This window comes from Vigna umbellata, chromosome 1, assembly GCF_029865625.1.
Source record: "Vigna umbellata cultivar VRB3 chromosome 1, Vumbellata_1.0, whole genome shotgun sequence".
Lineage (NCBI taxonomy): Eukaryota > Viridiplantae > Streptophyta > Magnoliopsida > Fabales > Fabaceae > Vigna > Vigna umbellata.
This window is the reverse complement of record NC_142165.1, coordinates 109,194,295-109,220,487: the sequence shown is the minus strand read 5'-3', so window position 1 is coordinate 109,220,487 and position 26,193 is coordinate 109,194,295. Positions and strand designations below refer to the sequence as shown.

General features: G+C 30.5%; 2 protein-coding genes across 3 annotated transcripts; both read right to left on the bottom strand.

Moving 5' to 3' along the window:
- Positions 1 to 596: 596 nt before the first annotated feature.
- Positions 597 to 5,592, bottom strand: LOC124833694 (homeobox protein SBH1). Of its 2 annotated transcripts, none has more exons than XM_047308232.2 (4): positions 4,085 to 5,592; positions 3,474 to 3,720; positions 1,154 to 1,395; positions 597 to 1,051 (listed from the first exon to the last, which is right to left on the bottom strand). In XM_047308232.2, the coding sequence occupies exons 1-4, from the start codon at positions 4,505 to 4,507 to the stop codon at positions 851 to 853; spliced, it is 1,113 nt and encodes a 370-aa protein (XP_047164188.1). In that variant the 5' UTR covers positions 4,508 to 5,592; the 3' UTR covers positions 597 to 850. The 2 variants fall into 2 exon arrangements, with proteins under 2 accessions (XP_047164188.1, XP_047164189.1); XM_047308233.2 differs by having other exon boundaries at positions 3,474 to 3,717; positions 4,085 to 5,590.
- A 15,224-nt stretch (positions 5,593 to 20,816) lies between these two features.
- On the bottom strand, positions 20,817 to 22,086 carry LOC124833669 (uncharacterized). The gene has a single exon (XM_047308202.2). The coding sequence runs from the start codon at positions 21,973 to 21,975 to the stop codon at positions 21,085 to 21,087; it is 891 nt and encodes a 296-aa protein (XP_047164158.1). The 5' UTR covers positions 21,976 to 22,086; the 3' UTR covers positions 20,817 to 21,084.
- Positions 22,087 to 26,193: the final 4,107 nt, after the last annotated feature.

Here is a 26,193-nt window from a genome sequence, read left to right as displayed (position 1 = left end):
GTACTTTCCTCTTTTTAGGGTAATTTCATGTCGGTTTATATCATGATATTTACTTTTATTTCAAATCTGTTTGACCTGGTTAATGTGAAAGAATAGTTAGTTTGTACCAGAGATTAAAAATAATCAAACGAATTGTATTCAAAATTATCTAAAATTATTTTTCCATTATTCATAACTGAATGATTTATTCATTAACTGGAATACAATTATAGATTAATATTACATATTCAACGTAGAGATTGCAATTGTATACTTGTGTGTACCTTAAATCAGGTACAAAAATTAGGTTTCGTAATAACTATTATTATCTTTGACTTCTTGACAACTTTATATAACATTAATGTTAATTTAATAAAATTCCTATTATTAAAAAATATAACATTATAATATCCAAAATTATTAATTATAAATAAATAAAGATAAAACAATTCCAAGTACAAAAATAAAAATAAAAAAAATGGTTTTTCATTTAATAAACATGTTAAATAAATTTACATTATTTTAATTAATAAAATTAATTATTACAAAATTCAACGTAAATGTAATGAAACCAAGGTAAATAACGGGTAACTTTAACTTACCGACGAAAGCAACAATTAACTACTACAAAAACAAACACAGTTTATATAAATACTTCTTTTAAGACAATTTACGAGGCCAACAATATTGTAAGAAGATGCAGATTTTCTGGAGAAAATTAATTACCGAATAAGGACTTAATATTACAAGTGCAAAAGGTAAATCCTTTTTGAGAGTGTAAATATGGTTACTGATTAAAGTAAGATACTTATTATATATGAATAAGGCCTTGCTTGCATTTTGACAGAACAGAAAGGCAGGAAAAGGTTTTCTAGAGCATTGTGTGGGAGAGATCGGGAAAGGGATTGGCAAGAACATTTTCCATGTAGTAGTGTGGATGGTTTGGATCAACCACCACGAATTGCATGTCCTCCGAAGGCTTCCAGTGCCGTTTCCTTTGATTAATAAACCAGTTGTTAATTTGCTTCTGATCCAGCCCTGTTGATTCTGCAAGCGCCAGCTTCTGAGATTCCTGTTGTTCATGCATCAAATTCAACCACCTCCTATGTTTTTTCCTTAAAAACACCAATGACATGTTTCACAATACATAAACTAATTAATACATGCAACATACAGATGGGTAAGGCCATTTGTAGTGTCTGCTCCACCAATCCAGTAATTGTTGCCTTGCTTCTTTCGGCAGCTTCCCCTTTTTTCTCTTCTTTGTGAATTCCTGCTTCAAACTACCTAGGTATCCCCGATACTTACGCAACAGTTGACCTTTCAGTTCTTGGTCCTCTGCCTGTGGATCTATTATGTTGTTCTGTACATCAATTTCTTCAGACGATCCATTCCTATCACCACCTTCATTACAAGCTGTTGATCAACCCAATTACAAAACTTAACACTGTATTTCTTACAATGAAATACAAAGAAAACGCTAATGTAAAACGTTTCCTACCACCATTTCTGTTATGGCATGTTTCTAGTACAGTTCGGCATTTGTGAACTTATCTTCAAACCGTAACAATCAAGTTTACACAATACAAGTATTAAAAGCATAGATATGATATATTTTACTACCAAACCTATACCTTGTACTACTGTTTGGTGCAGATTTTGACTGGATGGTACGATTACATAAAGGATGACGAACAGTACATCTTATTACATTAATTAGGAGCAATGAATGAAGAACATAAGTCAGATTTTAAAATGATTCAATAAAAAATAAATCCAAACTCATTCCTTATAAAGACGATGACTCCATATCCATACTGAGACAGCAAATACCTAAACCCAACAGAGTTATATACTCTTCAAATGAGATGATTTAACTTGTGTAAGCCTAATTTATCAAACGTATTAAACCTTATCAACAAAAAATGGAATTTCACTTGCAGCATGAGGTCACTGTAATTACAGAGAAAAAAATGGTAAAATATGAATTACTTCAAAAAGTTCATAATTAAAGCAGAAGACCACACCGTAATCATCGTCATATTAATCTAAAATCACATGCAACAATACTCATACAGCCACGTTCTTGGAGGGGCCAAAGGAGTAGCAAAATGATATTACCATTAGTCATGGAAGAATTAAAACCATCAAGAAATTAACAGCAACAACAGAAGCAGTAATAACAATAATAATTGAACCCACTTGTTAAACACCTACAAAAACAAATTGTCGAGGGACCCTCTACCCAGAATAAACCCATGAACGAGAAGATTTGTTCCTTTACATCAACAGAAGATCATGCACCACTCTTGGCTCATACATAAATGGATGAATATTTAAGAAATCTCGGTTGTAATTATATCCAAGGCAATACACAAAAACTTTCCAACTATTATTCACTGTAGTCATCAACGCTCAAGCAGCAAAGTTTGACAAATATCGATTGTTGTCACGTTCAAATGCTGATTTCAATCAGCAATGTTAGCACCGTGTAGATGTACATATGGCAAGTAACCATCCATTTCCCGTTATAGACACACCAATGTGTAGTTTTATCATGTCAAAGACACAGTTATAGAAACCATGGCAATATGCACTCCACCGTCGGACACAAACACATGATAAATAATGACAATACATATATACAATAATTGTGAAAATAACCAAGGCCACCCAACTAAAACGCATGAATTTATCAGCGTATAAACTATTAAAAGTTAGTTTAGAAAAATCATGAATTGTTTTAGAGCAAAATGATGGTGAATAGCTAAACCCAACAACCACTGAACTAACACTCTTGACTCTTTAGCACCACTTTAAAGAAACCCTAGACTCTCTCCACTAAAACCAAATTCACATTCCAGCTGCCACTCTCTCTGTCGTTGGATTCACTAGGCATGAGGTTTCTTCACACCCAGATGCAAAATAAACAACAGCGAAGTAGAGAGAGCAGTAAAATCAAATAGGGAATCACACAGACAAGAATATAGGCAAAGACTTGTATTTCCAAAAATAAAAAGGCTGAAATGGTGTCAATATCATCAGGGCACGCAGGAAGAGCATAATTTATAGGATGCCAACAAAAGTTTATTCAATGCACTAACACCGATAAGATAGTATACAGGTAGGTACTAACCATTCACATTTTGACAGGAAAAAACACGTTTTGAATCTTCTTAAATTAAACAAAGAAAAGACAAATATTCTATATCGATTAAACATCTTTCGTAATGAAAACAAACACAGAACGGTAGCAAACTAATTATTTCAACTTTTTAACACAAAAATTGGATGAAGCAAGCACTCAGTTAAATTCAAGAACAAGAAGTTCTTTAACAGCTTTCCCAGAACCTACATCCTTGAAAACACAGACATGCAAAGATATTCAATTAATTAAATTAACATCAAACAGGCAAACACCCAACAAAACAAACATCAAAAGAATAAGAAACATAAAAATCAAAGTTGGAGTTGGGGATGAGGTTATGAATCACCAGTGTCGGAAGAAGAAATAGTAAGAGATTTGAACTGGCACTCGATCCTTTGAAGGAAGAGCATGGCGTCCTTGAAGGGTTTGGAGAGCTCTTGCTCGTACTTGATCAGCATCTCACAGTAAGCCTCCATGAACTGGTCCAGCGCCGGATCCTCACCGATTCTGGCAGTTCCACCTGCCATAGTCACTGCAGAAGATGCACATGCTTCTTCTAGCCTTGCCACCACTTCAGGTGGCGCCCCAACCTGCTAAGTACGTGCATCAACTGTATAAGTAAACCCTTATGACCAAATATCATGTTTGTCATTAATAGTTAAGCTAGCCATCTTTAAAGGGTTTATACTTCTACTACTACTTATTTTACTTTAAATATAATAATAATACGTAGTTTGTCACTGGTATGAATGGATGACTTACTTTAATAAAGGAATTACTTCACATGTCACAACTCAGATCCGAACTTACCAAGGAAAGAGTGAATAAATTAATTAGGCATCGTTTTCAATCACTCCGGTTGTCTATATTTAACTACTTTTCACCCGAGTGGGGAAGGTTGGGTCAATGGATATCATGAGTTAAGGTTAACCTTTCGTGTTTTTTCCTTTCCCTCACCTTTTGACAATTGACGTAGGCTGCCAAGAGACGGTGATAGTGAGGATGGGCCATGATCTTGGCCTTCACAGCGGAAGAAGAAGAAGAGGAGGAACTTCCATCGTTGTTGTTGTTCGTGTTGCGGTTGTGGATCTCCATGAAATACCCTAACTCAGAGGTGTTGGTGTTGTGGTTAATGTCGTGGATGCTATTGCGGTTTGGGTGGTGATTGTTATTAGTACTAGGCATGGGAACGAAGAGAGTGTTTGTGTTTGTGTTTTCATTAAGATTACGATTGGGATTATTAAGATTAGGATTTAATGGACGATGTCCACCATGATGAGAAGTCACTAAAGGCATCATCATCATTGGACAAACCCCACTACTACTTGTATTCTCTCCAAAACCCATCACACTAGAAGCCTCGTTAGAACCACCCTCCATTGCCTCCTCACCAATTCACAAACACACCCATCCACACTCTTATCCGTTTCCCCAACCTATTATATTAAAAAATTTACAACCTCGGCCTTATCACACGAAGAGGAAAAAAAATACTAAACCCTTCTCTCCTTTTTCCCTCTCCCTCTACTTTTGCTCCGGAGATGAGTTGTCTTCAGGTTTCCCCCGGATTTTATGCTTCAAGTTTCAGGCTTTTTACAGAAAAATCCAAAACAGTGACCTTGGTGCTGTAGTTCTGGTCTGATGCACGAAGTGGAAGGGCGTTGTGTTTTTTTATCTCTCCTGACAAAATCTACACAATTTTGCTTGGAAAAACGGGTGTTGGGTCTGTCTTATAAACCTTTACGACCACCCATTGAAGCATTCAGTGGAGCATGAGTAGAGAGAGAGAAAAAGGGAAAGATGCACGCATAAACTGACTGGGGTTTGTTGTAGTAGAAGAAAAGAAGAGAGTGGTGGATGGTGATGTAAATGGCTGAGGGAATGGTGCAAAGAAAGGGTGGATTTTACCTTCCCAATGAAACTCTCCCCCTCGTTTCCTGCACTGCGCCACTGGCAAAGAAAAGCAGGAGAGAGAAACAAACAGCGCAATTCTTTCTCAAATCTGACTTCTCAGAAGAGAGAGAAAGAGAGACGAACGATCAAATCGAGGGAGAGGCAACAAGTAAATACTGACGATGATGGAATAGTGGAAGAGATGGATGACACGGAATCACCCTTGCAACTATTTCCACAGTCAGTTTTGATTAATTTTGAAGAGTGAAAAAATGAAAGAGATAAATTTGAAAATGGAAAAAATTGTTTGAGTTGTGTGGAAGTAGACATGATTATGGTTCCTTTTGTCTGAGTTAGAATTGAGTCAGTGTCGATAGTATAGCATCTAATATGAGATTATTCAGTATAGAAAAGGAGCGTGTGTTGCAGTTAAGTAAATAAAGCTGGTAAAGCTTGTGGGACAGTCCGAATGTCTCTTCCTCTCTGCAGTGCAGTGATGAGATGGTGTAATTTTCTCTCTAGTCTGCTAGCATTAGCATCATAGCTTATGTCCCTCATTTATAATCCCAAATAATAAAGACATTTTGTACTCTCCCCCCATTTAATTGCTCCCAACCTACACACCGCATCCTTCCTTTTCTTCTCTTCAAAACTACCACTCATATCTTTCAAATTATTATTTTATTTTTTTCGAATAAGAGTAATTGTATGCATATATTAAAAAATAGAGTCTGAGTGTTTAAATATATATTTAGAATATAATTTTGTCTTAAAAGATAAATTAAAATTTTTTATCTAAACAAAAAATTTGACACATAACATATTTTAATTAATTAATTCTAACAAACTAATTAATAAATAAATAAAAATTAATTGTAAGTAATTTAAATATATGTATTTATTTTCTTGGAATGGTTGAAATCTCTCGTATAAACACAGTGTTTGTATGATATTTTGCATAATCAATTTCATATCGAGTTTTATATTTTACATTCATTCTCTCGTTTCACAATAAAACATGAGTATGTTGGGGGTAAGTTGTAAACTCATATTAACAAAAACCCTAATACAACATCCAGAAACACGTTCTCTTAAAAAAATTTATATGTGAATTCAACTTTAGAATTTAAATACATATCTATTTATTTTGTGATATTAGAAAGGGTACAAAGACCCATAATGAATTATGTCACTTTATAATAAATATATTTTATAAAATTGATAAAATTATGATCAATTTTAGTGATAAGAAATATGTTTAAAGATAAATTTTTAATTAAATACCAATTTTTCGTAGTTAATGTTAATGATTAATTTAGATATCAATTTATTATAAAAATTATTTTAGAAATTAATTATAATATAAACTAATTTAATTATCAATTATTTTTAATTTATAAATTGGTCACTGCAACTAATTTTTAGTCACTAAAATTTGTAATTATTTATGAATCTTCTTGTAATAAAAATAAAAATAATATATTTTTTTAAAAGCATAGATTTAAATACATGTAAGGTTATTTTATATTTTTAGTTTATTTTCTTACAATAGCATGGTGAATAAAAAGAGTGGGTACAAAATAATTAAAGAAAATGAAAAAAAGAAGATACTAAAAATGTAATTTTTTTTTTAGAAGGAAGATTTGGTTTTTGTAAAAGGTAAATGTTGCTAGTGTAAGTTTTGAATTTTGGGATTTATCCAGCTCTCTTAAATAGTGTAAACGTATAACAGAAGAGTTTTTCTTGAAAGCACATTACATTTATGTAAATGAAGTTAATTATTACATGTACTTAATAGGAGACTAACTACAAAAGAATGATATAAATATAAATGACATTAAAATTGTGAATTACTATATATATGGAGATGTAATAATACATTATTGTATAATTATTGGTAAAAATGACTTTGCCTTGATTTATTTAAAAAAATATAGAATAAAAGTTATTTTTGAAAAGCAATATTGTTTTAAAAGGAAATTACATGAATAGGAGTTTGTTAGTTATGAGAGTAGGGCATAATAGATTGATAGAACTGAAAAAGTTAGAGATTAGGTTGAAGAAAGGAGGGAGGGTGGGCGAGTACGCGAATCTGTCAACTAGGTGTCTACCTCTATAACATAACATAAACATGCTAATCACTTTTTTTTTTATAAATGAATTTCCTTTTATTTTATGTCACATCTATCAACAGTTTCATGATTGACAAAAAGAAAACCATTTTATTTTATTTTAATTAAAATAATAAAAGAATGAATGGACGGATGCGACGGACGGAGAAGACAGTAGGTCAGTGACATAGATGAAGATACACAGAGCTGTAAATAACTTCTTTTAATTATCAAAATGATAAGATACAGAGATAAAGCAAGTAAAAACAAAAAATAAAGAAAAAAAGTCAGATAGTTTATAAATAACTATTTACAATAAATAATATTTAATTATAAAAGCAATCTTGTACCCATTTCTATAATTGTTCCTAGTAATATACACTTTTTCCCACTTCTTTTAGATTACAAAACAATTTCTAATAAAATAAAAATTTGCAAATAATTTAAGAGATAAATAAAAAAAATTTAACTGATTAAATATAAAATTACAAAATTTTCCTAATAAGTATATTATTTTTATGATATTATATTAAACAAGTCCTTCTTGAGTGGCTTGTTTTTCACAAAAGAGGTGAGTCTGCATGCATGACATGCACAACTATATAGGCTAAAATAAGAGGGCCAAATTGGTAATATGGTATGTGGTGATGTTTGTAGAGTTATTCGAATGGAAACACATCATTCATTCACTATTTCATCCTGGCAAAACGGTAAATCGCTGAATACAGACAAAATGATATTATTTAAATATATAAATATACTATTGATCTACTGAGCATGTGAAAAATAAAATATTACATAAAAAATGTTTTTATAATTTTTTTTAAGTTTTACCCAATATTTTTTTTTAAATAAAATAGTTCTTAGTATTTTAAGATGTAATTATCAATGAGGACATTAGTATCTTGAAGTTACTATGAAGTTGTGAGATGTTAAAAACCGAAAAATTGAAGATTTTTGTTGTATTTACGTTAAAAGCATTTTGTAGAAGAAATTGTATTAGAATAACTTTGATTATGTAATAACACTTACAAGATTTATTGTTTAGAGAATGTTTACTAATAAATTATCATCAGTCAAAGTAGAAAGAGATTGGTCGCGCAAATAATCGATTATCTCAAATGATAATCGATTATCACTGTTTGATTTAATATTGTTCAGGTCGTGCAAATAATTGATTATCTCTCAGGATAATCGGTTATCATTTTTTCAAAACCCCATAACAAACACAAATAATTGATTATCACTTATAATAATCGATTATCACTAGCAGGTGAGAGATGTCTTTTCAGTTTCTAACCTTGCACGAACTTGGGCTTATAAATAAATGTCTTCAAACTCTTAGAAGATAACTTTTCATTTGAGAGTATTAGAGCTGTGTGCTTAAGGAAAATTCTTTGTGTGTGAAAATAGAACTAAGCCATTTGAGAATACAGAAAAAAGTGTGAAGAAGTTCTCGAGTGTTAGTGTGCTCAAATCAAATCTTATGAATAGGAGAATATTGTTCTTATTGTGTCTAAGGTTGAAGAAGTTTTCTTCAAGTTGATTAAACTGAAGTTTTTGTTTGTTTGTCGAAGGAAGGTGTTTTCTATTCTAAATCTTTATTCTATCTGATTGTCACGTGCAAACATTATTTTAGTGAAAAGGTTAACCAATGTTCATAGTAATTAACGACTTAACATAAAATCTTTTGATTCGAACCAATATTCATAATAATCTTTGTTAAAAGTTCTAAAAGAAAATCACAATTTTTAAAAGAACTAATTCACCACTATCCTCTTTGACCTATTATACACGCTTGCTAAACTTTTCAGCCGTGCAATACCATTTGTTCTAACAAATGCAACACAAATTTATTTATGGTCTTTAAAATGTGGTTTTAGTTTGACTATATTATATAATTTGTCACCATTTTCTAATTTTATCATAATTTCCTAATATTTTTTAAATTACTTTCAGATTTAATTTTAACATCTGAATTGGTTTTTTTATTATAAAATTTAAATAAAAATGTATATAAATAATTTTGGAAATTACAAATAAATTTATATATATACATATAATACTATATATAGTACATTTATTGCATATTATGTCATTTTTGCATATTATATCTTGTAAATTGTTTAATAATGAATACTGACAATGTATAAATAATATTTATATACATTGCACATGTACCAAACTTTTTAATTTGTACTTTAAACAATTGAAGTCTATTGTGGTTATTAAAAAATAATTGTTAACCGACTTAAAACAATGGACGGGAATTGTAATTGAAAACCTTTTGGTTGGTTTGAACTTGTTTATATAACCTAAATCTAGTTGGGTTTGAGATTTGAAACTTTAAAATAGTAAAAATTAAATTACATCAAATCTAATTATTTAAATATTTTGCATTAACGGTTATCAAAATTACATATTATAGAGATGTGTAAGAAATAAAAATCTAATGTATATAACCTTGTTGATCCTTATGAATCAATTTCTGATAAAGAAATAAGATGGTATATTTAACATAGTTCGTTTAATATAATAGTTCGTTTTTAATATAATAAAAGAATTACAATATTAATATAATAACTTTAACTCTAATTTTGTTAATTTTATCTAAAATTTATATTAAAATAACTGAACACGAGTTCAGTTCTTAATAATTTGTCACATATTATTAGAGAACAATTAAAGTTAATATTCAATTAATGTTAAACAAATCACAAAAGATTTTAAATTTAAAATCAACAAAGTAAAGAATAAATTGAGATTTAAGTCGTCAAGATCAATTACATATTAAACATAATTTAAAAAATATATAATAATTATTAAAAACATGTGCCTAATTACCTTAAATATTTCAATTAAAATAAAAATTACATGTTTAAATATAATGAACTAATATCGTAATTTTTTATTACATTAAAAAAATATCAACATTCCACTCTACTATTTACCTATATTAAACAATTTAACTAATGTGTGGAAGTGCTCTAATACATGAACGGTTACTGTAAGCATGATTATTGATAAAGTTTAAATCAAAATTATTTTTTTATCTTTTTTTCAAACTTTTAAATTAATTTTATATCTTTCAAATGTTAGAGAAAAATATTTAGTTCAACTCTTTCACTTTTTTATATTTTTTATAACTAAATCATTTTTATAACTACATCAAAATAACATATTATGAATTAGATGAAATTTAAATCAAAATAATATAATTGGAGTTAATATTTTCTTACTATAATAATTTTTTTTCTTTTTTGAAGTCGGAATTCAGAATTTTTTATAATAGATTTAAAGTAAATAAAAATATAAAAGTGACCCTTCATATGTTTTATGGGGCTTAAAGTAGGCAAGGAAGTTTTATAGGTGGTGTTATGTATATAAGTGTGGCTATTGAAACAAACCGTTGAATTTGACATCAATCTCCAAGATTTGGCCATTTATTTGATTAATATTAAAATCAGAAAGTTATGATTAATATTTTACTTTTATGTTTATGGATTTGTAGACCGATTATTATGATTTGATTAGGGAGTCATATCTATATTCAAATCATGATAAAGTTGCGTCGTATTAGGGGGAAAGGGATTATTGGCCTTCTGTTTATGGCATGTCTGTTCCTGTTCAAAGCATGTTACGTGGTTGCACTCATTTCAGTTCAGATATTCTTATCAATAATCCACTCTCTATTACTTTACCATATCTATTTTAATTTTAATTATATATTTAAACCAATCCAAAATGAAATTGATTAAATATTATTACAATATGTATTATTTTATCCACACTTTGTGAGAGAAAATTTTAATATATATAATTTAGCTCATATATATGTAGATATTTTACAAAGAAGTGATACACTGTATTTAATATACCCTGTAGGGTCATATAGTTTTGTCATTTCTATGACAACTCAGTGCATGATACACTTTAGATGTTGTTTATTAACGGTTGAACGTTATTTAATAAGGATTAAATAATATCTATTAAAAGCTAAGTATTGTCTATCAAAAGTTGAGTATATACTGAAGGTTAATAGTTATATATCAAAGAGTAAGAATTGTTTGTCGATGGTTAAGAGGTGTCTACCAATAAACGAAGATTGTACTTACTTTTTGATATTATCATTTTGACTGTTTTCTTATTCTGAAAACTGATTTGACCATTCGAAAATTTTCCAAAAACACAACATCGATCTATCTTTTGGAGGATGAGGATCGAGAGAATGAAAGAACATTAACTGAGAAAGGAAAGATTAACACTGTGTTTGTTTGAAGGTATTTCACTGTTTACGTGAAATATCGAAGAAGGATTTGATACAGGAATTATGTTCGTTTGCGACGATTTAGACGGAGAGAAAAGCGAAGATTTGCGAGATTTGAACATTATCAGCATCCCGCTAATTTGAAAAGATTTGCGTTGATTTACAAGAAAAAGACTGCTTTGCCCTGTAATATTATCAAATTTCCAAGCACACCGTTCAGCCATGCTTGGCACAGGATGGCTGGCAAACGCGTAACCGGTTACGCAATATATATTTTTCAGTTTTTTTTAAATTATTTTAATATTATAATTTAAAAAGATGTACATTTTAATAAAATTAGGTATATTATATTTTCTAATTTATTAAAAATAAGTTGATTATTTAATTTTTATAATTTTTAAACATTAATTTTATAAATTATTCATAATTTTTTTTTCTTTATAAACATTTTTACAATTAAATATAACATTTTATATTACTTTTATAATTAGAGGCATTTTGGTAATCTTTAATTTCTACCAATTAAACTAATTTTTAAAATCTATCACATCAATCAAATCCTACACTAATTCTCACAAACTTTACTTCCAAATCCACTCTCAATTACTCACAAATTCACTAAAAAATTATCCTCAAATCCACTCAAATCTATTCAAATCATCTCTCCCAAATCATCTCCCCCAAATCTACCCAAAAGAACACAGTCTAAAGGAGTTCGTAAAATTGAAGTCTCTCTGTAAAATATCTCATAAACTCTTTGAGAATATCTAACACATGAAGTGGAAAAAAAGTAGTAGGATTGATGTGAATGTTGCATAATTAATTTTAGAAAAGATAATAACCAAAATAAAATAAAAAATTACGAGAAAGAAATGGATTTTGATGTGCAGGAATTAGTTAAATCCTAGTTATTAACATTAGTCAATGGCATAATCTGAGTTTATTGATAGAATGGAAAGATGGTGAATAATTAGTGAGGGATGGAAGTTTCCCTTTTCTACGTGCGAGAGAAGACAAAGGGAAGCCCCCACATGTTACTCCTTAGTACTCTCCACCAACATCACTTTTTTATAAAAAAACTTAATTTAATTTGTTAGTAGTTCACAAGTTGGTGCGAGACATAATTGATGTTTCTTCACTTGGTTCACAATTTTCCAACATAAAGTAAAACTAAAATCTTGCTTTCTCATAAGCATATTTAGCTTTTCGTTAATGGAAGGCCACCACTCCTTCATCCTTTTCCATATTTTTAGATACACAAGAATTTCAAGTACATTTTTTATTGTAAAAGTTACTATCGTTTTGTGTGTTGGAATGCTTCAGAATTTATGCTCACGTGTTAAGTTGATTGGAGAATTATTCATAAACATTAGTGGTATGAGATAATGATTGTTATGACTAATCTTTTGTTGTAATTAAGAAACATAAGTACTATGTGTGATGTGTTTAATAGAAGTAATCAGTGATGATTGGGGATATTAACCTCTTGATCTGCTAGGGTGAGGAATGATCCCTTCTGTTCTCTGTTGGATTCCAACCTGTTTAACTATTCATTCATCATCTATTTTTAAAATATTTGCGACTTTTCTTTCTCTAGAAATATTCATGGCATTGTGGATTTTTACATATTTAGGATGTTTAAAGATAGTTTTTTTTTTCAAAAATATCCTCTCAAATACAGTTATTCAAAATTTAAGTTACTCTTTCGTTCACATGCATATCTATATTTATATTTATCTTAAAGGAAAAAACACATTTAAAAAGAATATAAAGTCATAAAAGGTGACTTGTAAAATTTGAGGGAAGAATGAGAGAGGTTGTAGATTTAACTTTTTTTTCGATAATAAAATACTAAAAATTAACATTTGTTAATAATTTTTTTATTAATAAGAATATAAAATTTTAAAAAAATATTTAATATATTCAACCTAAGTATTATAAAATACTTATATTATATATATATATATATATATATATATATATATATATATATATATTAATAAAGATGTAAATATTTCAATGACACTATTTAAAACTAGTCCATACTTCGGCCTACCAAAAAGAAGTTGGATTGGGCTAGTCTACCACTTAATAAAGGGTTGATTTTTATAATTTAGTCTGTCAAGTTGTTGGAATGGTAGCGGGCTGGTCGGACTATAGTGGAATAGATTCAAGCTGGACTATCAGACAGGCTGCCAAGAGGGTTGTTGGGTTGATGTTGGGTTGCCAGACTATCGAGCTGAAGTTGGACTACATTTGAATAATTTATCACTTATTTGAATATAACATCCCTAATACATTTTAATTTCTCATAATATATCAAAACATGTTCATCCATTAAATATTTTTTGTTCGTACAATCATTCGATCACCATAATACTAAAAAAATAAAAAATTAACAATGAGCTCCATCATCATTAAAAGAATTTTCGTCCTTCGCACTTCCATCTTCATCAACATCATCATTTAAATCATGAAACTCATGCTTCCAAGTGAAGTACAAATTAATGCTTCAACATTTTTTTGGCAACAGATCACTTTTATACTTATTCAAAATCTTTAAACCATTGTTGAAAGCATATTCAATTGCGATTATCGGGTTGGACGAGCTGAGCAGAGACGAGTTCCTTACATGGGTGTTACTCCCTCCACCACCACAGCTTGCTTCCTCCACCACCCCATTCCCCTTTTACCCTTTTCTTTATTTTTTCATTCCTATTTTACCCTTATTAAAATTTTAGGGTTAATATTATTTAAAATCTCACATGGACATTCATTCTCTTTATCATTCTTCCCTCTTTCTGTTTATTATTTTTCCCAGGTTGTCTCTTACGTTCCACTACCCTTGGATTGTCTCTCATGTTCCACATCTTCTTCTCTTTTACAAAATTTGTGACGTGAGAGTGTGATGGACTTTGTGTTTAGTAAGATTGAAAGTGAGGAAAGCAATTCATCTTCAGACGTGAGTGTGGTGATGCTTCAAGGTGCTGGTTCAGAGGCGTGAGAGGTTAAGAGGTGTGAAGGTGCGTAATAAAACCCTAAAATATAAACCGTATAATCTTTAAACGGATGCTCACATCCGTTTAAAGATTATACGGTTTATATTTTACAGTTTTTTTATATTAATTTTGAAGATATTTAAATAATATAATTTATATTTTTTGATATATTATTTTTGAATAATGGATATAGAAGAAAGATGGAAGATGAGAAACAGATGTGATGGAGTTTGGGTGAGAATCTAAGAGGGTTGGGAGGTGGGTGAGAAGGGGTAGAAAGATAGATTTTAGGGTTAAAGTAAATAATTAGGATTAAAAAGTAAAAAAAGGTTATTTTTGTAATTATAAAAGGTTAGTTTTGTAATTCAAAAAATATATAATAAAATTGGGAAGGTGGAGGGAGAAAATGTGGTCGTGGAGGGAGTAACACCCTCCTTACATTTAGGTTTGTGCTTAATGGTATCCGATTATCAGGATGGCCTATCGGATTGACATGCTGTTACATTTAGTTTTTTTAATGATGTTGGACTACAGACTGGACAAAACGAATTGTGCCAGACTGTCAGGTTAAAAAGGTCCTTTCCTTATGTTTTTTTGTCGAGTTATCAAGCTCAACCTTTTTTGTTATCCTTAGTTTTAAAAATTTTAAAATCTTATTAAAAGAAATAAAATATATTTTTTAAACTACTATTTCATCTTTTCACATGACAGACATGTTCAGAATAAGTTGATTAAAACATCGTTCACTCTTTATTGACTTCAACATATTTGCTGTTTAAAGCAATTTAAAGATGATTCAAATCTTATTAAATTCATCTAATTACTCTTTTTCAAACTCATCTTTGTAAATAATAAAAAACAAAAATCAATAACTACAACTAATATATTATTTGTTTTTTAGTATAAAAAAATTCATAACTATTTTATACTGCTTAGAAGGTTTATAAGAAAAATATATATTTAAATTATTTTTAATTCTAAATAAGATATATGACTATTAGAGATATCATAATAAAAATAATACTTAATCTTAATTAAATTAATAAAATATATTATTTAAAATTGAAACAATATAAGAAATCCATTATTGTCCACAATTTTAACGATATCAAATAGTTAACCATAAAAAATTTAAATAAAAAAATCAAAATATTTAAGTTTATTATGAATCCAACAATAAATTGAAAATTTCAAATGAAAATATTAAATGATATATGAAAAAAAAATACAGTTATACTATGATATCTTATATGTTCGTCGTGACTAATTGGTTTTCAATCCTTCCTATGTCTCTATCTTAGGGAAATTCTAATAGTAATAAAACGCCAACTTTCTTCTTATATCATTTAATATTTATTTATGAAGATTCATTTGAAGTTTAAAGTTTGTGATTTGCTTCATTCTGAATTTCATTTATATCATAGAAACATAATTTCTGCTGCCCAAATTTGATTCTCCTGCATGTCTTCCTTTTTGTTGCTCATTAAGCAGAAGAATAATGTGTTTTGGTTTTATAAATATAATGACCATTTCTTACAGTAAAAATATAAATACATATAAACTATCTACAAAATAAATAAAAATTATTTATAATAAAAAATAAAAAATCATTTTAATTTTATAATAATAAATAATAATTTTATAGTTAATATCAATTTTTATAGTTAATATATAATTAATTTTTAAAATAATGTATTTAAAATGTTTTAATAGTAAAAAATACTAAAAAAAGAATTAAAAAAGGAGAGAAGATAAACGTGAAGAAAAAAAATCAACAATCTCAATATCAAAATGGAATCGAACGGACCTACCATACACCTTATTATACTTATACTTAGGGTGTTACTTCCTCCACCACCACGCCATGCTCCCAATACCTTCCTATTCCTTTTTTATCCTTTTTAATATTAAATTTTTGTTTTTATATTTTTACCCCTACAACTGTAAATGCACCTCTCCAAAGGTCCACTACTTTCGCTTCAACCATGGAAGAAGTTGCAAAGAGTTCCACTGCAGCACCCATGTGAAACGAAAGAGCAGCAGTCCACCTATGCGAAATGAAGGAGTAGCAATGGCGCACATATGAAATTATCCAGTAGCATCAGTGAGAAGAAGACTTTGGTCTATGTGATCCAACCCAAGAGGGTGAAACCTTGATCTTCTTTATTTTCTTATTTTCTTATTTTCCCAGTGATACTCAACCCGAGTGTTTTTTTTTTAAAAGAGTGAGTTGGGGTTCAAACAAAACATCACAACAAAATATTGACCCAGACCACCTACCCATATTGAACCAACAGTCTCGCTGATGCCATTGCTGCTGCTTCCGCCTAATCTTCTTCTCCCTTTAATTTTTGTTTGTTGAGAAAACTTCGTCTGGTGGTGGTGGTTGAAGGTAACGAATGTGAGTATGCCACGAAATATTACACGCATGTCAACATCCGTAAACGGATATCGACATCCGTTGAAGGAGAAACGGATCTGCCATATCCGTTGAGTCTGGGCGATTTCCTCTGCACCCATAGAAAACACAGAAAACGCATCAACCTAAGAACAAAGGCCAAACATACAACACACACATCATATTCCATTAAATTCAAATGAAATAAATTTAGTTTGAACCGAGGAGACTGCATAATAAACGCACTGAAGCACCACTAACGAATCACCACTACACCACCACAGCACCACCGCACCACCACCGCACAAGTAACACGTGACCAAGGCATAAAATGGAGAAGAAAAAATTAAAGAAGTGAAAACGGATATGAAGAATGGATTGGGAAAAACGGATCTTGAGAGAAAGAGAGAAAGTGAGAGTTTGGGAGGGGGGTGGGTGTGTGGTTGCGTATGAGAGTGAAAATGAGAGGTAAAGATTGGGGTTTTCATAAATTAAAAGGTAAAAAGTTAAAAAATTTAAAGTAAAAAAAGGGTGATTTTGTAATTAAAAATTGTTCGGAGAGGTGCAGGAACATCTTTGGGATGATGGAGGTGGAGGGAACAACTTCCTTATACTTATTAGGTTATTGCTTTCTGTTCCTATAAAATTTTCTGAGTAACCAATCATTTTTTATTTTATTTTATATCATAGAAACATAATTTCTGCTGCCCAAGTTTGATTCTCCTGCATGTCTTCCTTTTTGTTGCTCATTAAGCAGAAGAATAATGTGTTTTGGTTTTATAAATATAATGACCATTTCTTACAGTAAAAATATAAATACATATAAACTATCTACAAAATAAGTAAAATTTATTTATAATAAAAAATAAAAAATCATTTTAATTTTATAATAATAAATAATAATTTTATTATTTCCTCATCATAAAAATAATAATAGTGACGTTAATATCAATTTTTATAGTTAATATATAATTAATTTTTAAAATAATGTATTTAAAATGTTTTAATAGTAAAAAATACTAAAAAAAGAATTAGAAAAAGGAGAGAAGGTAAACGAGAAGAAAAAAAAAATCAACAATCTCAATATCAAAATAGAATCGAACGAACCTACCATACACCTTATTATACTTATACTTATTATACTTATACTTAGGGTGTTACTCCTTCCACCACTACAACTGTAAATGCACCTCTCCAAAGGTCCACTACTTTCGCTTCAACCATGGAAGAAGTTGCAAAGAGTTCCACTACAGCACCCATGTGAAACGAAAGAGCAGCAGTCCATCTATGCGAAATGAAGGAGTAGCAATGGCGCACATATGAAATTATCCAGTAGCATCAGTGAGAAGAAGACTTTGGTCTATGTGATCCAACTCGAGAGGGTGAAACCTTGATCTTCTTTATTTTCTTATTTTCCCAGTGATACTCAACCCGAGTGTGTTTTTCTTTTAAAAGAGTGAGTTGGGGTTCAAACAAAACATCACAACAAAATATTGACCCAGACCACCTACCCATATTGAACCAACAGTCTCGCTGATGTCATTGCTGCTGCTTCTGCCTAATCTTCTTCTCCCTTTAATTTTTGTTTCCTGAAAAAACTTCGTCTGGTGGTGGTGGTTGAAGGTAATGGATGTGAGTATGTCACGAAATATTACACGGATGTCAACATCCGTAAAACGGATGACATCCGTTGAAGGAGAAACGGATCTGCCATATCCGTTGAGTTTGGACGATTTCCTCTGCACCCATAGAAAACACAGAAAACGCATCAACCTAAGAGCAAAGGCCAAATATACAACACACAGATTATATTCCAGTAAATTCAAATGAAATAAATTTAGTTTGAACTGAGGAAATTGCATAATATACGCACCGAAACACCGCTAACGAACCACCACAATACCACCGCACCACCACCGCACAAGTAACACGTGACCAAGGCATAAAATGGAGAAGAAAAAATTAAAGAAGTGAAAACGGATATGAAGAATGGATTGGAAAAAACGGATCTTGAGAGAAAGAAAGAAAGTGAGAGTTTGGGAGGGGGGTGGGTGTGCGGCTGCGTATGAGAGTGAAAATGAGAGTGGGTGTGCGGCTGCGTATGAGAGTGAAAATGAGAGGTAAAGATTAGAGTTTTCATAAATTAAAAGGTAAAAAGTTAAAAAATTTAAAGTAAAAAAAGGGTGATTTTGTAATTAAAAATTGTTTGGAAAGGTGCAAGGAGTATTTGGGTGGTGGAGGGAGCTAACTTTCTTATACTTATTAGGTTATTACTTTCTGTTCCTATAAAATTTTCTGAGTAACCAATCAGTTTTTATTTTATTTTTTGAAACAAATTAACACAAATTTGAATTTTTTTTTCGAAGATAATTTCCACATCTCTATTATGGAAATATTTTTTCAAAAGCTTTTGTTGGGATGCAGTGAGAGATTTGATAGGATGTAGGGAGTAATAGCCTCCTTATTAACATTATAAATGATGCGGGTTATAGATAAGTTTAATATTTTTATAAATAAAATTATTCATATTGTATATATTATATTTACAATAATGAGAATAAATATTTTTTTTACGGGAAATTCAGTTACCAAAAGCAATTAGTCATATAAACATGCACAAACCTATCAGATATTGAATATGACTTTGTAATGAGAAATGAGTCAAACAGTCTTTTGCAGCCAGAACTTGTATCCTAGATTAGGGTATCTTGTCCAAAACAATGTTTTGTAAAAAATTGGGTGTGGGAGCAGTAAGATGTAGTGAGAGCAAAATGGCCCAACATGTATTGTGATATAATGTTCGAACGCAGATCTATAATTTAAATATTATATTTCAATTTTACAATCAAAATATAAAAAAACATTTTATATTATATTAGAATATAAATTTTATATTTTAGATTGGAGAATATTTTCTTTTTGCATTTTAGATTATAATACAAAATACTTATATAATCTAAAATATATAATCTAAAATATAAAATAAAAATACTTATATAATTCATCCAGCATTTAAAATAAAAAATATATTTTAAATTAAAAAATTCAGAATATAAAATTTGTATTTTAAATTGTATAACAAAAGAAGAAAATTTAATTATTCATTGTATCTTCTCCAGCTGAACTGAACTGGGTTGACTGTTCTAGGGTTAATGTTCCATTTTTCTCAAGTTCCTTAATCGTTCATATATAATTTTAGTAACCTTCTTTCATTGTATTTTTGTGTAGGAAAGGTAATTTAGATAAAGCAATGAAGGGCATGGGTCAGGTGGGGTAGCAGGGCTATGGCATTGTGATGAAAGAAAGGAGATGAGAGGAAGAAGATGAAGACAAAAATGTCATTTCACCTGGGCTATGAAGGTGTAGAGAGAATATATGGAGGTGCAGAAAGAAGCATCTCTTTTGTCGCAATTGGGCTTAATAAGAAAATAATAACACTATCACATGGAGATGGAGATCCCATATTGCTCCGTGCACCGCTACCTTTTTTTAAAATTCTAAAACTATCTTTTATATTTTAAAAAATCTTATCCCTTCAATTATTTTCTTTCATGGATTACTTTTGGAGCAGAATAAACCATGCACATTACAAAATGAAAACAATCTAGAATACTTTCTCTTCCAAAAGTAAAATTGAGTCACTTTAAACATCACCATCAGCAGAGTAGATAATTTTACCAGATAAGAATTGCTTAATAAATACAGTTTCAATCTACCACAAATCACACACTCAGTCCGTGTCCAATAACTCAGTGTGTAAAACTCGTTACCAAATTGAATTGGTAGTATTTTCTCCATATTAAATTGGACATTCCCTTATTTAATAATTAAAATTAAATTATCTGAAAATAAATACGCATTGGAATATACTCTGCTCTCTCGTCTCCCAAAACCAAATCCTCTGCGGAGTTCTGACCACAGACCCAGAACGAAAAAGACAAATTGAAAAATTTCTTTTAAAAAAATAAAAGCAGCCATAATACAAAATACAAAACCATGGCAGGCAAAAGTCAGCATACAATTAAAGCAGGAACAGAACAAAACCATGGCATTTCATCAGGCTGCTACAGACACTAACCAATCTAGTTTTAAATCCTAAGTTGTAGCCACAAACAGGTACCTTTTCAGTTACGCGCAAAGGCTGTACCAAAACATAGACTCCTAGCTTTCTTTTCACATACAAATAAACTAAACTTAGAACAACAGCAGTAGGAAACTAAATAATAAACAATTCAGATATTATACGATGATGTATATACTGTGGAAGCCAGAAAAATCAATGAGGAGAACTAGTGAGAGGCTACCACGCTTTTCTTGCTGAAGAGGCTGCGCAGGTTAAAAAGCTTAATCCCAACATTGGCATGAGCATGGTTCCTGTTACCACTGTTACTGTCACTGCCAGGGATGTTATCCGAAGCGCCTCTGACACCAATGCCACTGTTCTCTTCACTTCTGCACGTTGAGTGATGTCTGTAACCCATGCACATTGGGACATTCAAATTCAAAACCTTTGTTTTCGGGTTGCTCGACCCGCCGCCGAGTTTGCTCCGGCGACTTTTCGGTTTGTTGTCGTGATGGAGAGGTGGGGCTTCTGGGTTCTTCCCACGGCGGACCTGCCAGACTGGGCTGCTCCTTCCTAGATGGACTCCGGCTCGGCCAGGACTGGTGGGCCACTTCTTTGACTTGGATTCTCCCGCCGAATTGCTCCGAGAGCACGGCGCGCTGTTCGCTTTACGGGCTGCCGGGGCGAATAATTTGGGTCGGGTGCCCGCGTTGCCCGCGGACCTGCTCCGGGAGAATGGCCATAAGTTGATGTTGAGCTCCGCGGAAGAGGCGACGACGTTTTTTTTCTCTTTCTTCTTGGTGTCGTTGCTGCTTTCTGCGTTTTTCTTTTTGAAAATATCTTTCCAGCGCTTGGAGGGGGTGGCGGCGGAAGTAGAGTCGGTTATAGCCGGGGAAGGTTCCGATTCCGGTTGCGGTTGCGGGTCGGGTGGGTGGTGTGGCGGGTGGGGCTTGTTTAGGAGGTGGAGAGGAAGGAGGACCCCGTTGACGAAGAGTTGATCTGCGGAGAGAATGTTAGGTTGTGGGAAAGAGGGGTTTCGAACCATCCAGAACTCGAATTCTGGTGAGGCACAAGGGCTGCTTCTGCTTCTGCTTCTGCTTCTTCCATTGTTGTCCATGGTGATTCCGAGTATGAGATGCGAAGGTGGTGAAGACGATAGTAACGTTATTTGGGCTTTTTGAAGAGCTGGTGTGTGAGATGTGAATGAATGCTATGAGAGAAAGGAGAGTCTTTTCAATTGTTTTTACTATACAAACTACTTAAATTCTATTATTTTAAAAATAAATAAAATTAAGTGAGGAGAAATATATTTTTTAAATAAATTTATTGATGAGATAATGTACCTTTTATACAAACTAACACAATTATTACAATATCCATTTAAAAAAAATAAAATTTAAGGAGTTAAATGAGGTTTTATCTTATTTGTGAGATAGAAGGTTAGGGATATTTTTGGTGCAGGCAAGACCATGTGTCACATGAAGTATGCCATTTGGCATATAGTTATTGGTTGGAAAGAGGATAATTAGTCTGTATTTAATTAAACAACTCAGCCATACATATGCTAAAGCTTTGAGTACACCTCTCTACCCCACTCTCATCTGCTTCTGCTATGCTTATTCCAAGATGTGACATTACATTATCTTTTCTCTTAATACTTTCACTATTAATTTTATCCAACTTTATTTAATGTATATATATATATATAATTTAATGAATTAAATTAATCTCTCAAATAAATTTCAATATTTTAAGTTTTTTATTCTAACTATTAAAAAAAGGATTCTCCTCAAGTAACAAGGGCTGTATGATTTAAAAGGCGTGATTGGAATTAATATAATTATAGCAAGGATTTTTTACCCATAATGTATTCTTTAGAATAGCAAAATGATCGTGCATTGTACCTTCTTAATATGTAGAATTTTCAAACAAATGAAATAATGACACGTGAAAATGTAATGATGGATGATTAATACGATTATGTGTAGAATATTTTTAAACTAAAAACTGACATTAATTTTTAAATCAAACAAGACAAAATCAGAAATAATTAATGAAATACAATAACAGTTCAAATAACATGGTTATGCAAATTCTCAAGCTTTTTCGAAAATGAGAATCCACTTCCAATAATATCTACAATTATGGATCACAGTTTCTATATATTAATATTTTATACAATTTCATACTCAGTTTTTGAAGAAAAAAAAATTCACAGTTTTATAAACTTATCAAGTTATAAATAAAAACATGTATAACAAAAGGATGGCATTTGTTGTTTCATACTTTTGGACCCTTATACAGGGCAAGTATCTAATTGTATTCTCTCTATTTTTTTCTTTATTTATCTATATTTTTTTATCATTTATAGATTAATTGTAAGCATGATTTATTTTTCTTTTCAACACTTTTTATTTTGGAATGATATTATTATATTTTAAAAACTATAAAAAACAGTAATTTATAATCATATGAGTATATCAATTTGTAAAAAAAGTGATTTTATAAACATCTTTATATCATATCTAATTTACATATACTACATATATATAATTGATAAGTTACATTTTGTTAACACATATTTGGTCTTTTTATTATTTTTATTCAGAGTTAAGAAGTTTAATAGTATACATTTATCTTTTTGGATTTTGTATTTTATTATGATAATAGAATATGATAGAAAGGAATCCTTTTTGTGGTTACGTGTTTGCAGATAAGAGGAATACAATGTTTTGTATGAAAGTAGAGAAAAAGGTTGAATCTGAAACTCACAGCAATGCATGTATGGTTCCTCAATTGTAGAATAATGTCATATCAACAATATCATGAGACAAACCATAGTGTCCAATTCCTGAGTGTTGACTTTTATCCCTATTATTACACACCAATCATGCGCTGCTGAAAAGTTTTCATCTACATTTTCAATTTTCATCAAATTTATCATTTCTGTTATTTTTTATAGAGTATTTTTCTTATTTAATTTCAAAATTTCCGAAATTTGTATAATTTATGTGTTTAATAAAATTGAGCAAATAAAACAAATGAATCATTAAATTCTGAAATGGCGACATGGGATGGGGTGGATGCATCAAAATGAGAGACGGTTATTACGGTTGTCATGTAGTGGCAGAGAAGTGCCTAAGAAGAAACCCAATCGTAAATGGGCTCCAGCTCAGGCCCATTCGTTTTGTAAAATCTAAAGTGGGCCCCTTACTAGTGGACACTGAATTGGGGCCCACCAAAGGTAGGTGGAAGGTAGTGTTAATGGCGTTTGTTTGTTTGGGTGGCAAAAAGTGGAGTCATGTGATGCTCAGGCAAAAACAATACCATTTTTTTCTGTGGATAAACCCTGCGTTTGCTTATTAATAGTGTTGTAGAATTATTAATAAAATTTATAATAATAATAATAAGAATTTTTTGGCATAAATAGTTTATGGAAACACAAATTAGTTTTTTACCATTTATAAAATAACTTGTGAGTAGTTATTTTTATACATATAAGTGATATGTATATATAGAATGACAAATAAGAAATCATATTCAAATGGGAATTTTTTGTGAGAGTCGTCTCCAAATTTTAATATTTTCATTTTTACATGCATGAGTGTTTGATTAGTGTACAACTGACAAACTTATTATATATATAATAATTTATTTATATTTGATAATTTAAGATCTTTTTATACTATCGACTATATACTCATAATTCTTGTAAATAATATACGAGTGATTCTTATGTGTTCTTGGAGAACAAAACCACATGTTTATATATACACGTGACTGTACACTTTGAAGCAAACCCTAACTTAACATCGTAACATCATAAAGAGACATAAATTTAGATTAAACATTAAAAGTTGGTAACATTGAAAGAGATAGAGGTAATATGTGAAATTGTTTGTTGTTAAGTGTGATTTTCGTACTAGATTGAGATGCATGCATTGTAATGAATTTTGATCTCTTTCTTCTTGTTTTTTAATCTATTCTCGAATTACATAGTTAAAATCAATCGTCATCGTCATATATTTAAGTAAGGTATTATTCGTTTTAGAATATAGAATTTCGTCAAATTTTATTTTTAAAATACGTTTAAAAGATTGAAGAAATATTCAAATGATATGGACTTGTAAACTATATGAAATATGATAATAAGAATATATTTTTGACACTTATTTTTATTCTGTTATAGTTAAAGTGAAACTTGAATTTCAAAAGGATGATCCTAATTTCGTGGGACAGCATAGGACAAAGGATCTGTATATAAGGTTTGGGAGGCTACGTGGGAGGACATGGCTCCCAAAACTAAGGTTTGGTCTTTTTGGATTGCCTCTATACATAATTACCCTATTGACTTTGATGTTCATTGTTTACGCTCTTTCTTTATAATTCAATTCAATATTCATTTCTGAATGACTTTTTTCTTTCTTGTGTTGTTAGTTACGATGTGATGGTCACCAACCAACCCATCTTAATGGCCATTAAGCTCACAACCAATTTTCACATGCTACCCATTAACCATTTCGGGAACATCAAACACATTTTTTATTTCTTCTTTTAAGTACAACTCTTTGGAACTTGTTCTCTTCTAATTACTACTATTTTAATCCTCAATTTTCTCAATTTAACTACTGCTTTTGTCAATAATGACTTCAGTTTAAGATTATTATTCTCGCTGTGAACCTATCTATCTCATTAGGCTTTATCCAAATTCACCCATGGCCAAACCATGAATATCCTTGTCTAAATTTCCTCCAATATTTGCAAGCAATGTCCATGTTTGGTGTTTCAATAATTAGGGTTCAATGTTTTAGGTTTTCGTAATGATATCGCTAAATCCGACTCACATGCAATCAAATCTTCCTTGTTCAGTTTCGATAAGATTTACCCTACTCTATGAATATGAGTAGAGAGTGATTTATCAATTTGTATTTTAATAAGTTTGAGTTTATGAATAGATACTAACTATAACCTATAAAATCCCACTTGTTCATTTTTATAATTCAAACGTACTAATTTGATGTCATTTTTTTTATTTTGATAAGTTTTATTTTAATGGTTTATAATTATTATAAATATTTAAAGCAATTATAAAATGATCAATATGGAATATTATATAATCATTTCAAATTGTCAAATCTAAACAAAATTGTGTTGAGAAAATTATTATTGTTATTATCCAATAATTGTAGCAAAGCCAAAACAAAAGGAAAAGTCAGGATAAGGAAGGGAAAAAGTCTAATGATTTACATGTTTCAAAAAATAAACTCAACACTTTCACTAATGCATCATTCATTTGCCATACTCATCTTTCCAATCATATTTCTCAACAACTCTT

Excerpts from the sequence above, each read along its gene's own strand:
- LOC124833669 (XM_047308202.2), bottom strand. The coding sequence starts at position 21,975 with ATGGACAACAATGGAAGAAGCAGAAGCAGAAGCAGAAGCAGCCCTTGT.
- LOC124833694 (XM_047308232.2), bottom strand. The coding sequence starts at position 4,507 with ATGGAGGGTGGTTCTAACGAGGCTTCTAGTGTGATGGGTTTTGGAGAG. Across the intron at positions 3,721-4,084 it reads CCTACGTCAATTGTCAAAAG|CAGGTTGGGGCGCCACCTGA; the intron begins GTGAGGGAAAGG and ends GCACGTACTTAG. Across the intron at positions 1,396-3,473 it reads TATTTCTTCTTCCGACACTG|CTTGTAATGAAGGTGGTGAT; the intron begins GTGATTCATAAC and ends GTTGATCAACAG.